This window comes from Mauremys reevesii, linkage group 6 (genome assembly GCF_016161935.1).
Source record: "Mauremys reevesii isolate NIE-2019 linkage group 6, ASM1616193v1, whole genome shotgun sequence".
NCBI lineage: Eukaryota > Metazoa > Chordata > Testudines > Geoemydidae > Mauremys > Mauremys reevesii.
The window spans coordinates 73,240,634-73,254,773 of NC_052628.1; the positions used below are offsets into that span (position 1 = coordinate 73,240,634).

Consider the following 14,140-nt stretch of genomic DNA (forward strand, 5'->3'; position numbering starts at 1 on the left):
ATGACGCGCGTGTGTTCAGGAACTCTGGTCTGTTTAGACGCCTCCAGGCAGGCACTTTCTTCCCGGACCACAAAATAACGGTTGGGGATGTGCAGATGCCTACAGTGATCCTCGGGGACCCGGCCTACCCGCTAATGCCCTGGCTCATGAAGCCCTATACAGGCGCCTTGGACACTGAAAAGGAACTCTTCAACTACCGGCTGAGCAAGTGCAGAATGGTGGTGGAGTGTGCTGGACGTCTCAAGGGAGATGGCGGACCTTACTGACTCGCTCGGACATCAGCGAAAGAATATCCCGTAGTTATTGCTGCTTGCTGTGTGCTCCACCTTCTCTGTGAGAGCAAGGGCGAGACCTTTTGGCCGCTTGGGAGGTTGAGGCAAATCGCCTGGCTGCTGTTTATGATCAGCCAGACACCCGTGCTGAGAGAATATCCCAGCGGGAAGCGATATGCATCAGGGAGGCTTTGAAAGCGAGTTTCCTCGCAGAGCAGGGTAACCTGTGACTGTCCACTTGATTTTAAGAGAGCCTGATCATAAACCAAGTTTTCCCCACTTCCCAAGGACGTTTTAAAACTAAGGACATGTTTTAGTAATTAATAATAAATCTTTCGTTGACTTTGCATTTCTGTTTCTTCGTTGAAACATGGAAGCATTCTGTGCTGGTTAAGGTGTGCACTGATGGGTGGGTTTGCAGGAAGGCGAGGGTGCCGTCCTTGGATAGGGGTTACCATGACGGCTGTGGGTTTGGGCGTTGGATGGTGAGGGGTGTGGGGGAAGGGTGAGTATCTGCCCCTGGATGAGGTCTCTTTTTGGGGCTCGGGGCACCGGGGAGGATCGTGACTACGGTCCAAATGCATGTGAAGGGAAGCCTGCCTTTACATTCGGGGATGTCAGGCACCAGGACCCTACACATCAAGGAAAGACCCGGGGCAGCATACACCACACAGACTGTCCCTGGTGCCTAGTGACTGCAGTCTGTGTGTGCCCTGCAGTTGACCCTGCCCCCAAGTCTGTACCCTGGTAATGTGGGCTATGCACTGTAATTAAAAATCCCCCCCCCCACAAAGTCTTCTGACACGAGAAACGTGACGGAAACAGAGAGTAACAGCAAACCGCTTTTAATAATGTTATACACAGTGGGGGGTTGAAACTTGGATTTGGGACTGGGTGATCCTGTAAGGGAAGAACTTCTACAAATTTACAGCGCGAGAGGTGTCTTGTACATTAGCGCTCTGCTGCGGTGCAGTGACAGTTCTCACGGCCCCTACCGCCCCTCCTTCTTGTCACTTTGGGTGAGGGGGGGACAGGACTTCTTGGCGTTGGAGGGCGGTTGCAGATGCACTGCAGGGGGGCTCTCTCCTCCTGCCTGTGGTCTTGCAGAACATCTACAAGGCGCCGGAGCGTGTCCGCTTGCTCCTCATTAGACCAAGCAGCGTTTGAGTCGCCTGCTGGTCTTCCTGCCGCCACCTATCCTCCCGTTCCAGGTGTGTGCGATGCTGCTGACACAGGCTCTCCTCGACTGTCTCTGCTCTGCCGCCTCCGCTCTGGAGCTGGCCATCAGTTCCTGGAACATGTCGTCCCTTGTCTTTTCTTTCGGCGTCTAATCTGAGCCAGCCTCTGCGGGGGATGGCGGGGCAGTCCGTGAAGGAGCGAAGCTGTGTGATGCGAAAAAGTAGGTGATTTCCTTGAACAAATACATGTTTGCCAACAGTAAACACAGTCTAGTCATTTTCAGTTAAGAAGACCAAACAGGGAACCAAGTCTCAGGAGATCTCGGAACTAGTCCGAGATTTCGGAATACGCTCTCATTGGCGGCGCGATTGCACTGGATAGCGCAAGCGAGGAGAGACAGCTGCATCCCTCTTGCACAAAGTCCTGGTAAGCCTTACAGTACAGACTGCTTATCAGATAGTGCTTAGCTGTGCTCTCCTGCTGGAGGCAATGTGCAAAGCAGAAAAGATGAGCGTTATGCGGCATCTCCCGCCAGTGACCGCGAAAGACCCTGTATGCTTTTCCTCTGAGGCCTGCAACACGTGGCTGTTAAGCGAGGTCATTCTTATGCAAAGTAAAACTCTGTTAAGCGAGGGTCATTCTTATGCAAAGTAAAACTCTGTTAAGCGAGGGTCATTCTTATGCAAAGTAAAAGTCTACCATGCACAATAGTAACAGTACACTAATTCCACTAATTAGATGCAGCACTTCCACAACGACATCACCCTGAGGCGTGTCAGGCGCACACAGAGAGAGCGGATGTTAATAGAAGCCCTGCACAGACCAGGACCCTACGCTGCCATGCTCGTAGAGGCGATGGTCCCCTCTACCTGAGGATGGCATGGCGCGGAAGAGTGTGCTTCAACGGAGCACCCAATAAAGCACCTCTCCCAAGAAACCTCTTGCTGAGGCTTTTCCAGCTGCTCTCTGAGAGCTTTTGAAATATCCCCAGAGGACTATTGCTCCATTGCTGTTTGTGTAGACCTGCTGTTTGTTTAGTTTCATATTTAAAAATGTTTATATAGTATTTCTATTTTTATATAAATCCCTGTTTCTTAAAAATAAATGTTTCCCTGTTTGTAGCACTTACCGCCTGATCCTTCCCTGATTCCGAGTCCTGGTTAACGGGCGGACGGTTGGTAGGGGATCTCTGTGAGGGTGATGAAGAGATCCTGGCTGTCAGGGAAAGCGGGAGTGGGTTCGATGTCGCCTGCGCCGTCCTCTAAAGACCCTTCCTCATCTTCCCCATCGGCGAACAGGGAGGGGAACTGTCCCGGTACACTATTCCGTCCTCGGAGTCCACCGTCACTGGTGGGGCACTGGTGGCAGACCCACCTAGAATGGCATGCAGTGCCTCGTAGAAGCGGCATGTCTGGGGCTGGGCTCCGGGCGTCCGCTTGCTGCTCTGACTTTTGATACCCTTGTCTTAGGTCCTTCACTTTCACGCGGCACTGCATCGCATCCCGGCTGTATCCTTTGTCTTTCATGGCTTTAGAGAACTTCTCGAAGGTCTGCGTTCCGCTTGTTGGAGCGCAGCTCCGAGCACAGACTCCTCGCCCACACAGCGATCAGATCCTGGACTTCCCGGTCACTCCATGCTGGGGACCTCTTTCTATTCTGGGATTGCCCAGACTCCTCTGCTGGAGAGCTCTGCATCGTTGCAGGTGCTGCGGAGCTCGCCCCGATGTGCAACCAGAACGTCAGATTCAAACCGCCCAGACAGGAAAATGAATTCAAATTTTCGCGGGTCATTTCCTGTGTGGCTGGCCAGAGAATCCAAGCTCGGAATGCTGTCCAGAGCGTCAACAGAGTGGTGAACTGTGGGATAGCTCCCGGAGCTGCTAAGTTCGATTAGCATCCACACCAAGCCTAATTCGAGCTAGCAAGTGCGAATTTAGCGTTACTCCACCTGCCGGGGTGGAGTACCAAATTCGAACTAAAGAGCCCTCTAGTTCGAATTAAATGGCTTCCTGGTGTGGACGGTTGAGCGGTTAGTTCGAATTAACGCTGATAAATTCGAATTAAAGTCCTAGTGTAGACCAGGCCCTAGTTCTGAAACATAGATCAGTTGGGGATAAAATAGATATATGCACTGAAAAAACAGTCTGCCCAGAACTTTTCATTTCCTTCCACCCCCCCCCCCACGTTGGGTCAAAATTTTACCTCCTGTAAGAACCATTCAACCCTACTGACTTCAAAGGGAAACAGATTTACTTCACTGAAGTTGCATGTGTGTGACTGAGGGCATAACTTGACTTATATGAATTTGTAATTCTCATGAAAGTTTTCTGATGGACAGCCCTGGGGACTTGTACTACCCAGGGAGCAGCAGCTTAAACTTACCCACCAATATGTCTCAGCCCTCACCTGGAGTGTTGTTTAGTCTTCATGTTCATTCCTTAGTTTATATGCTGAGGCTGCTAACCAGCATGGCAGTTGAGACCATTTTTTTGCATGTGTGTGACATAGACAAGAGTCACTCCTAACTGAATGGAGACTATCAATCCGTTTTATATAGATCACCAACTTTTGATAGGTAATGACTTTTGATCACTATCGAACTGGTCAGGTTCATATTCCAGTATCCAATTTTCTCAGCCACTTAATTCTCCAGAGTTCTTCCTATTTAAAGATGATTCATTTTCTGCATATTCAAAAGCATTTTGTCTCTTGTATTTCTGGAATGCTCTCTGAAAGAAACACTACTTTGGTGAAGTGGTGCAATTAATTGAAACTGACTTACGCGCACATTATAGAGACAGAATTTTTCTCCCAGCTACTTCTCATTTTAAAAGGTACAGTGTTTATAGCTTAGAAATTAAAATGTGTTAAACTAGCAGCTAACTTAGGGATAGCTCAGTGGTTTGAGCATTGGCCTGCTAAACCCAGGGTTGTGAGTTCAATCCTTAAGGGGGCCATCTGGGGCAAAAATTGGTCCTGCTAGTGAAGGCAGGGGGCTGGACTCGATGACCTTTCAAGGTCTAGGAGATTGGTATATCTCCTATTATTATTATTTATTTTACATTGATCTTTTAAAACCTCTCTCCATACATATCATTTCATTTACAGCTGTGAATTTGCGAAATATGCCCGCTGATGTCTTGAAGCTTTGCCAGGAGCAAATAATTTCTGGGGACAGAGTTTCTGGTAGCCAAAAAATGGGTTAAGCTGCTCAAAGTGACTTGGATATAGTAAAACTCCTGTTATAGTGAATTAGAATGAAATCCCAAATTGTTTCAATGGACTATTATGTACAAACTAATTCTGGTTATAATGAACATCTGTATATAGTGAAGTTGCCCTGCTAAATATTGTCTTCACTGTGGATTTATCCGTATTATGGCTTGAACCAAATTAAAGCCCATGTTTAACTTGGCTTCAGTAAGATTCTAACTAAATTGGTTTTTAACACGTTTGGCCAACCAGCAAGAATCATTGCATATTTGAATCATGTTTAAAAAACATGTTCTAGCAGAGAATCCACCATACGCTGAAAAATGGGTTTCAACTCCCCCCTGAATAGCTTTGTCTGATCCATGCTAGCTGGCCAAATTCTGGTAGAAATCATTTTATCTGGATCTGAGTGTGAACACTGTTTCCAAACTCATTTTAAAGGACGGTAGAGTGGGCCAAAATCTGGGTCCTATGTATGTAATGTAACAGTTATGTAATATACTGTTGTTTAGTATAGCCTCTCACCATCCTGGGGATAATTACTTCCAGTGTTTCCTAAACAAAACAGAACATGTGTAAGAACTGTTGGAAACAGCAGACTCCCCTCTTTACACTGCTTTTCTACTGATCTTGTCTTCCTTTAATAGACCATGTTTTCACAAGCATTTCAAAATATTTCTCATCACTTGCCCTCAGAGCTTGAGCCAGTGACCTGAGAATCAAAAAAATGTCATGTTAGTGGCTACTAATTAGTGGATCGAGAGAGCTTCTTTGTCCGGCCTTTCAACCTTCCACAGGCAGCAGCAAAAGCTGTCATATGTATCATGCAAAGAAAATGAGCCTTTACCACATTTTTTTCCATGGTGTAAACAGTAGAACAAGCCCAGCTGAGACTAGAGATGAATATGCAGGTTAGGAAGAAATTAACCTACAATGTACTGTTTACATTTATTTCTCCTCTGTTGTAGAGGACATAGTACTTCTGTCATGAGGAACATATTGTACATATGTGTGGCTGTTACCATGCAGCATTGTATGACAGAGAGAAACAAAATCCCTGTATTTGTTCTGTTTATGTTGTCATTGCCACTTTGTTTTCTTCTCCCTTAAGTCATGTGAAATCATTTCTGTCGAGGATTATTATTGTATATTAAAAGCTAAAGATTAAAAAAAATCCAAAGCTTAATTGCCTTTAAATGTGTTTGCTGAACAAACTTATTAGCAGAGCATTTAGTCAGAGTCCTCATTAATCAATGTTGTACTCCAGTGTCTCCTGAGTCTTCTGGATTTTGGGAGATCAGCTACTGTAATTAAAGGAATGAAATACATCATGGTCACAAAATTAATGTGTTAGATGACTGAATGTTTTGAATAGGTGAAATTAATCTTTTTTTAATTGATATTTTTACAGGTCTTTAAGATAGAGGTGCTGATGAGTGGAAGAAAACATTTTGTCGAAAAGAGGTATAGTGAATTTCATGCCCTCCATAAAAAGGTAAATTATATCTCTCTCCTTTCTAGGTGTGTAACTTAGTTGATATAACTTCAGTTTACCTTAGTTGATGTTTGTTTCATTTCTTTTGAAGGTGTCACTGGTAATGTTAACTATGTGCATTTCAGGACATCTCTCATAAAAGAGATGTCAGTATATTCCATATGTTTTGTTAAGGGAGAGGGAGGTTTCTCAGGTGTTTCACACTTTCCTTTCTTTTTGGTTCTTTTGTACCTGCCATATTGTTGTTAAACATCAGTAGAATCTTATGTCCGTGATAGATTTATTCTTGTAAAGGCATGAAATAATGCATATTTCTGTAGAAAAGGACTCTTTTGGAGCAGATAATTTGTCAAGCATGCAATTTGTTAACGCTAGAGAGTTGGGTGGCTAAACTCCTGTACGTTGAGTTGAACATGTGGTTCATATGTACCTACAAAGTTAGAGAAGAAAAGGACCTACTGTATCACAGTTTTTCCACTGCACTTGTTGCAATATTGAATGTATCCAATACTAAATTGATACTGTTTGTTCTTTTCCAAAGGCTGAGAATAGTCATCTCATTTATATGTATGAGATAATACATTTTACTCACTAATTTCCCAACTTGAAATCCATTACTCTTTTTGAGTTGCTTACAAGGGTGTCAAAAGGAGAATGTGATTGTCTCCCATCCAATAGTTGGAGCTGGATGCTTCTATTTAAATTTTCTGTTCTGAAAGGCAAACTTCTTATTCCATAAGTTTCTTCTGAAACAAGAAATCTGGAAAAGAAGCAGTTCACTGAAGGTGACAGAAAAGTGGAATGCACCTGCTGAGCTCCTGTTTATTAGAGAGCTCTATAGGAATAAGAATATGATTGGTTTTGTAGATTTTGCACAGTAGTTGTTATGTGCATGCATTTCTTAACTTTTTTCTCCTTGGTAGATTGTGCAACTAGCTGCCATTTAAAATTTTTCAGTTACATTTTCTTTACAATCCATATTTATCTCCCAGTATTCAATTGGGGCCTCATTAACTGATCAGGTAGTTAATAAGGTACTGCTCAGTGTGCGTAATGGTGGCAGAATCAAGCTGTTGATGTGTAAGGAGTACTCTGTTAAGTTAAGTATAGTCATAACTGTCCTCCAGTTCTGGTTATCTAACTTCAGTGTAACTTCTGTAGTTGCCAATTTATTCCCAGCACAATTTAGTTCCTCCCTATGTCTCTGTTTTTGACATTTTTTCACTTACCCATTGCCCTCTTTGCTCTGCTCAAAATTTAGGAATAACTGCAGCATTTATGTCTGTGTTCTGTTTTCAGCTGCTTTCTTTCACATGTCCCTCTATACCAGGATCCCCTCTTGGATTTGGCATGCTGTACCTCTACTCTCTTCATAGTCTTCCTTAAAACACACTGCTTCCATGGACGTCTGTAAATGATCGTCCTTTCGTCTCTCCCCAGAAGTGCTAGCAAAAGAAATAAACCTCCAAACCTGGAACTATAATAAGACCTATTTTAGACTTCACTGTTAACAATTACTTGTTTTTCCTATCCCTGGTGTGCTCGTTGCCTGTTTAGATTGTACTGTGAGCTCTTCAGGGCAGCAACCTTTATAGAGGTAAAGCACACAACATACTTTTTATAGCAAGTTCTCCTTCCTCCACCACTTTACCAAAGACGTTGGTGGAAATCTTGATCTCCTTTAGCAATAATGCACTAGCTGTTTTCTCAACTAGTTTTTTCTCTTCTGTTCGTAATAGAGGAATATTGGTGTCTCGAAGCTGTACTAAATCAGTGCATTTGCCTTTTCTATACTGACACCAGTAGATCGTGAACTCTTTGGCAGAGAAAGTTCAGTCAATACAGATTCTGTGGATTCTACTCTTCTTAAATATCTGTCTCCCTGTTTCCCTACTTTCCATAAATAACAAAATGTCCTCAATCCTCTTAGAGATTTTTGATACCCCCTGAACTGAATAATTACTACAAACAGCTTTATTTTTAAATAACATCATAAAGATCATTTAAAGCAAAACTGAAATTTCTTCCCTTGACAGCTGTCCCATATTAAAGTTAACAACTTTTAAAGATAAAGCCATAAAGGCAGACTGAAAACAAACTCCATACCCTACAGGTTTTGCAGTTCCCCCAGGGCAGAGCCTGTTGTCGCATTGTAGCGTGTGTACTCCATTTGCAATCAATTTTTGCTGTAAAGGGAATTGTGTGTCATATGGTTTTCTTTGTAGAATAGTGTCCACGTTTTCAGTGTGTGAATCAATTATTTTATAATCCAGTTTTTCCCTCTTTCCTTTGTAAAAATAATCATTAGAGAAAAAATACATATCTAGAATATTTAAGGTACAGTATGAACTTCAATATTTGATGTTTGTGAAAATAAGACGGAGAATATCTTACTGCCCTTATATAAATCCATGGTACGCCCACATCTTGAATACTGCATACAGATGTGGTCTCCTCATCTCAAAAAAGATATACTGGCATTAGAAAAGGTTCAGAGAAGGGCAACTAAAATGATTTGGGGTTTGGAACGGGTCCCATATAAGGAGAGATTAAAGAGGCTAGGACTTCTCAGTTTGGAAAAGAGGAGACTAAGGGGGGATATGGTAGAGGTATATAAAATCATGAGTGGTGTGGAGAAAGTGAATAAGGAAAAGTTATTTACTTGTTCTCATAATATAAGAACTAGGGGCCATCAAATGAAATTAATGGGCAGCAGGTTTAAAACAAATAAAAGAAAGTTCTTCACACAGTTCACAGTCAACCTGTGGAACTCCTTGCCTGAGGAGGTTGGGAAGGCTAGGACTATAACAGGGTTTAAAAGAGAACTAGATAAATTCATGGAGGTTAAGTCCATTAATGGCTATTAGCCAGGATGGGAAGGAATGGTGTCCCTAGCCTCTGTTTGTCAGAGGGTGGAGATGGATGGCAGGAGAAAGATCACTTGATCTGGGTTAGGTTCACTCCCTCTGGGACACCTGGCATTGGTCACTGTTGGTAGACAGGATACTGGGCTGGATGGACCTTTGGTCTGACCCAATATGGCCATTCTTATGTTCTTATGTCAGCTGTAGAGTATTTATCTTGTAAGCAGCTAAGCCCTACTGGAAACTTGTACAGTTTCAGGTTTGTCTCTCTTCATCTAAAGCAATTCATTACTCACCTACAAGAGCTGTCATAGACCTCAGCAGTTGTGATGTTAGCTTCTTCAACACTCTTGACAAATTTAAAGAAAAAATTGTGGTTTTATACTATGACTTTAAGGTCAGTAAGTAGAGGTGTTCTGTGTTTTTTTTCTGCTTGAACTTGGACACACATAATTGTGATTTAGTATATTTGAAAAATAAGCAAGTTGCAAAATGTTTCTAGAACAACTGAGGTTTACTTATTAGACCTTCATAACTTACGATCACAGAGACAGTGATATGTTGGCACTGCTTTTTGCTATAGTGACATCTCAGCAAGCTCAGAGATGAAATGTAAATTCTCAAACCCCCATGGGCGTGCATGTCAAAGTCAATTTTGAGTTTCTACCCTTGTGTTTCTCTCTTCACATTTACTCAGAGGCAATATGCAGCTGAAAGAATGTCTAGTGTCACTTTCCATTAAAATGCAGTGGAATCCATCCCAGTTATTATTTTGCCTTTTAGTACCGAGAAAATGAGTTTTTAGTTGCTTTTGGAATTAGGATAATTTTTATCTTCTGTGGGAGTACTATTATTAGGTAGAAATTATTTTTTAAAAATATTTGTGAGCTATACTGCATGAATTGTCACAGGAATTACAATAGAAACTTACTTAGGGATAGATTCTATAGCAGAGTTTTGCTAGTACTATGTATAAATTATTACAGAATTATACTCATCTTACTATTACAGTTTTTCCCTTCTCTCAGGGTGCCTGCTTTCTGGAAAACCCATTAGCTAGTGAGAGGCTTGTTTTCCACAGCCTTTCCCAAAATGCCTGTATGCTGAACCTGGAAGTTGTTTCAATTGCAGTCTGTCTATCTAGTTACTTATGTAGCATTTATCAAGGTAGTATCTGAGTGCCTAGCATCCCTGTTAAGTACTATTCCCATTTTACAGATGAGGAACTGAGGTATGGGGCAGATTAAGTGGCTTGCCCAAAATCACACAGGAATTGAATCCAGATCATTGGAGTGCCAGTCTAGTGCCCCTGTCCCCTAGAGACTAGACCATCTTTCCTACCCAGTCATTCTCAACCTGATTCACAAGGATTTAATAGTAGTTCAGTAGCTCAGCCAACCAGATTCATAGCTTTTACTGCTCTTTTGTCACTCTCTGGGGTCCCAACCTTGTAAGGTGATGAAGGCAACGTGAGCTTGAGAGTACTCAGTATCTTGCAGGATCACACCCTAAACGAGGCAGTGTACACTTCAAAGAAAAGCCATCTTAAAATATTTTTTGGTGTGTAGATTGGATTGTCCAGTGAGCAGTATTCAGCTAACTGTCATGTTATTTTGTTTAGTCCCTGGCTTGAGTTGGTGTCCAGGTCTTCAAGTATTAGACCCGTCCAGCTGCTGCAGTTTTTGTTTAAATCTTTGGAACAAACGGCATTATTAGTTGAATTCCTCATTGCCAAAAGGTCAGCTAAGCTGAAATAACTTTTATCTGTGACTTATAGATTTGAAGAGAAATAGTAAAGTCAGTTCATTGTTCCTCAATGAGGTGTTTAGTAAATAAATTCACTGCAGTTACTGACCTTTATAAATGGCTACCTTTCCCCTCCTCCTCTCCTCCCCATTTTCTGACTGACTTGTAGCATGAATGCTTTTACAGTAAAGAGGGGTTATATTTTTATTTTTGGTTTTGTTTGCAGCTCAAGAGGTTTATTAGAACGCCAGAAATCCCTTCCAAGCATGTCAGGAACTGGGTCCCTAAGGTTCTGGAGCAGCGACGACAAGGCTTGGAAATGTACTTACAGGTGAGCTCCCTGTCAGCAGTGTGTGTGTGAAAAAGCAGCGCTCATTTTCAGAGCTGCCCTGTATGCTGGTGTAGCACTGGAGCATTTTAAAATATACCCAGAAATAAGAGACCTGGGATTTCACTGGTGGACTTTGGGCCCAGAGGAAAATGGTAGACCTGAATTCTTTTCAGACTGGGGCCCCTCTTTGTACTTTCTGTCCCCTTGCAGGGGGGGGAGAGGATACGATTCAGCTTGCTAGAGGTAGGCAATGGGGAGTCCACCCTGAGTTATGAGCTGTCCCCTGTATGCCCCCCACTGTACTCACTTAAATGCCTGCTATGGGAAGACTGGGCAGATAGCACCGCTCTCTGATGTTATGTGTAATAAAGTTTTGGTCTGCTGCTTAAAATACATCCCTGTGTCTCTCCTCATGCATTTGCATGTCTGGATCAAGAGCTTGTTTTCAGAGTTGACCTGTACACTGGTGTATCACTGAAGTGTTTTAAAATACCACAGGTCCAGATAGTTGAATCCATTAGGTGAAATCCTGGCTCCATTGATGTCAATGGCAGAACTCCCACTGTCTCCTGTGGGGTCAGGATTTCACCCACTGTTAATAGCTACACTGTAATAAGTTAAGGCTGACCATTAGGGGAGCTGTTTACGCTGGCGAAAGAGGAAAAATGTGTTACATACTACATAACAGTAGTGATCATTTGTGGCTTAGGTACTTAATGAGACTTTACCTAATCTTTGCTTGGACATTCATTAATTGTGGGAATTCCTACTGCAACCACGTAGAACTTGAATCAGTCACTACTTAGAAAATGAAGAGTGCCTACATTACAAATTATTGAAATTTCTCCCAGATTTCAGGAAAGTTTGGGAGCTAGGGAGTGAAAAAAATCATACTTTAATTTCAGAGTATCTCCAAAAGGGAAGAATTTTGGAACTGAGAAGGAAAATACACTTTAAATTGTTTGTTTTGATTTAATAATAAACTAATTCAAAAATTAGGGGATGGTTTTCAGGTGTGGGCATCCATGTAGTAAAAATGAATGGATGGCTGCACACAGAACTTTGGGGAAATATTATGTTCCGTTTCAGATTATTTTAAAAAGAGAATAGACGTTTCAGTGTAAATAGACTATTGCCTAATTTAACATTTTTTTTGTTGTTCTACACCAAGGGTCAGCAACCTCTGGCATGCAGCTCGCCAGGGTAAGCACCCTGACGAGCCAGGCCAGTGTGTTTACCTGCTGCGTTGGCAGGTCTGGCTGATCGAGGCTCCCACTGGCCGCGGTTTGCCACTCCAGGCCAATGGGGGCGTCGGGAAGCTGCAGCCAGCACATCCCTTGGCCTGCGCCGCTTCCCACAGCCCCCATTGGCCTGGAACGGCGAACCGCAGCAAGTGGGAGCCACGATCGGCCGAACCTGCCGACGTGGCAGGTAAACAAACTGGCCTGGCCTGCAAGGGTGCTTACCCTGGCAAGCCGCGTGCCATAGGTTGCCAACCCCTGTTCTACACAAACACTTCCCTCCTTCTTTCTTCTTACTCTTCACCATATTTGTTGTATCAGAAGTAGCTAAGGAATTTAGGTAAATTTCTTGGGTGTATGTGTGTGTATACAAAGTTTGTTAGATTACTTTGAACATTCTTTTAAATAAATTGCTGTTCTCAAGAATGGCAAAGAGAAGTGGAGCATTGTTGATACTTTTGATTTATTTAGTCTTTCCCTATGCATATGTTATGTAACCAGTTTTTGTTTTCCCCGTATTAATTGATTATTTTGTTTTTACCAAGCTTCTGTTTTTGAAAATGTTCATATTTGTATAAACTAGTAGAACTTTTTTATTGATAATGAATGTGGAAAAAAGATAATACAACAATCTGTTGTAACGTTATTACACTACAATTATTATGTATGTTTTATTATGATGAGACGCTGTGAATTTGTTCATGTATAAAAATGTGATCCACTTAAAATTAACTGTTGCAGAATATCACTCCTGAGACTGACTGACTGATTGATTTAGGGGTGTATATTTTTTAATAGGGTGAGACATAGGTGAAATTATTAGCATTATTTCATGTCTGAGAATTACAAAGACACTATCACCCCCTACTGGAGAAGTTAATTAACTTACATTCCTGCTTATATCATTAACTTTGGTTATATTGTCACTAATTCTGGTGTACACATGCACAGAAATAAGAAGAAGAACGCTCGTTCATTCATCTTCATTTGAAATGGGGATAAATTTCATGTGTGCCAAAAGGGAAAAAAAACTGATGGGGAAAGAAATTTTAGACAAGATTTTAAAAAATATAAGCTGAATTTTAGTAAACCAAGCGCATATTGAGGCACTTGAATTAATGGCCGGATTTTCAGTAGTGCTGACCACCTAGCATTCCCAAAGATGTCAAATTGGACCCCTTATTTAGGTGGTTAACTTTAGGCATTCGTTTTTTAAGTTTTTGGCCTTTTATTTCAAACTGTATGAATCTGAAGTGCTGAAAGGCGAGCTGTATAAATGTAACAGCAGGGATTTAGTGTTTGTCTACTTTGGCTATTACAATTTTCACCTGCTGTATGTGTAGCTGTAGAGTGCCAGCAGCTTTTTGATACTAGTAGATTGTTAGTGAATTATGATACAGTTGTAAAAAAAAGTAGTAATTTTTTCAGGCCCTTATGAGGGGATTGAGTGTTTACACAGTTGCTACTGCCAACCATTGTCTTTATGCGCTCATGTAGTAATTTCTCAAAATGTGTGGCACCTTTAAAACACATAAAGTTGGCAAAATGGCTATTGTACCATGCAGACTGCAAACAAATATTGACCTGTTTCAGTCATTACCTTATGTTGCTTCTTTATTGTTTTTTTCTGTTGTATACTTCAGATAACCGGGTATGAGGGCCCCAGATAGTAAAATTTGAATCAAAAGATTTAATTGCATGAAAATGGAATGTTACACTTAGCTTCTTTTGCTGCACAAAAGACAATGTGTAATTCTCTTACAGTGATGGAAAATGCTGCAGCTGCCACTCCAGTGGAT

The 14,140-nt window shown here is 41.9% G+C and overlaps 1 protein-coding gene across 3 annotated transcripts in view; it reads left to right on the forward strand.

Moving 5' to 3' along the window:
* The window catches only part of SNX24 (sorting nexin 24), a 130,988-nt gene that overhangs the window by 65,035 nt on the left and 51,813 nt on the right, over positions 1-14,140 (forward strand). For all 3 annotated transcript variants that reach the window (XM_039545662.1, XM_039545660.1, XM_039545661.1), the window contains exons 2-3: positions 6,076-6,159; positions 10,996-11,100. In XM_039545662.1, coding sequence (XP_039401596.1) covers positions 6,097-6,159; positions 10,996-11,100 — 168 coding nt within the window. In that variant the 5' untranslated portion in view covers positions 6,076-6,096. The remainder of the gene's footprint in view (positions 1-6,075; positions 6,160-10,995; positions 11,101-14,140) is intronic.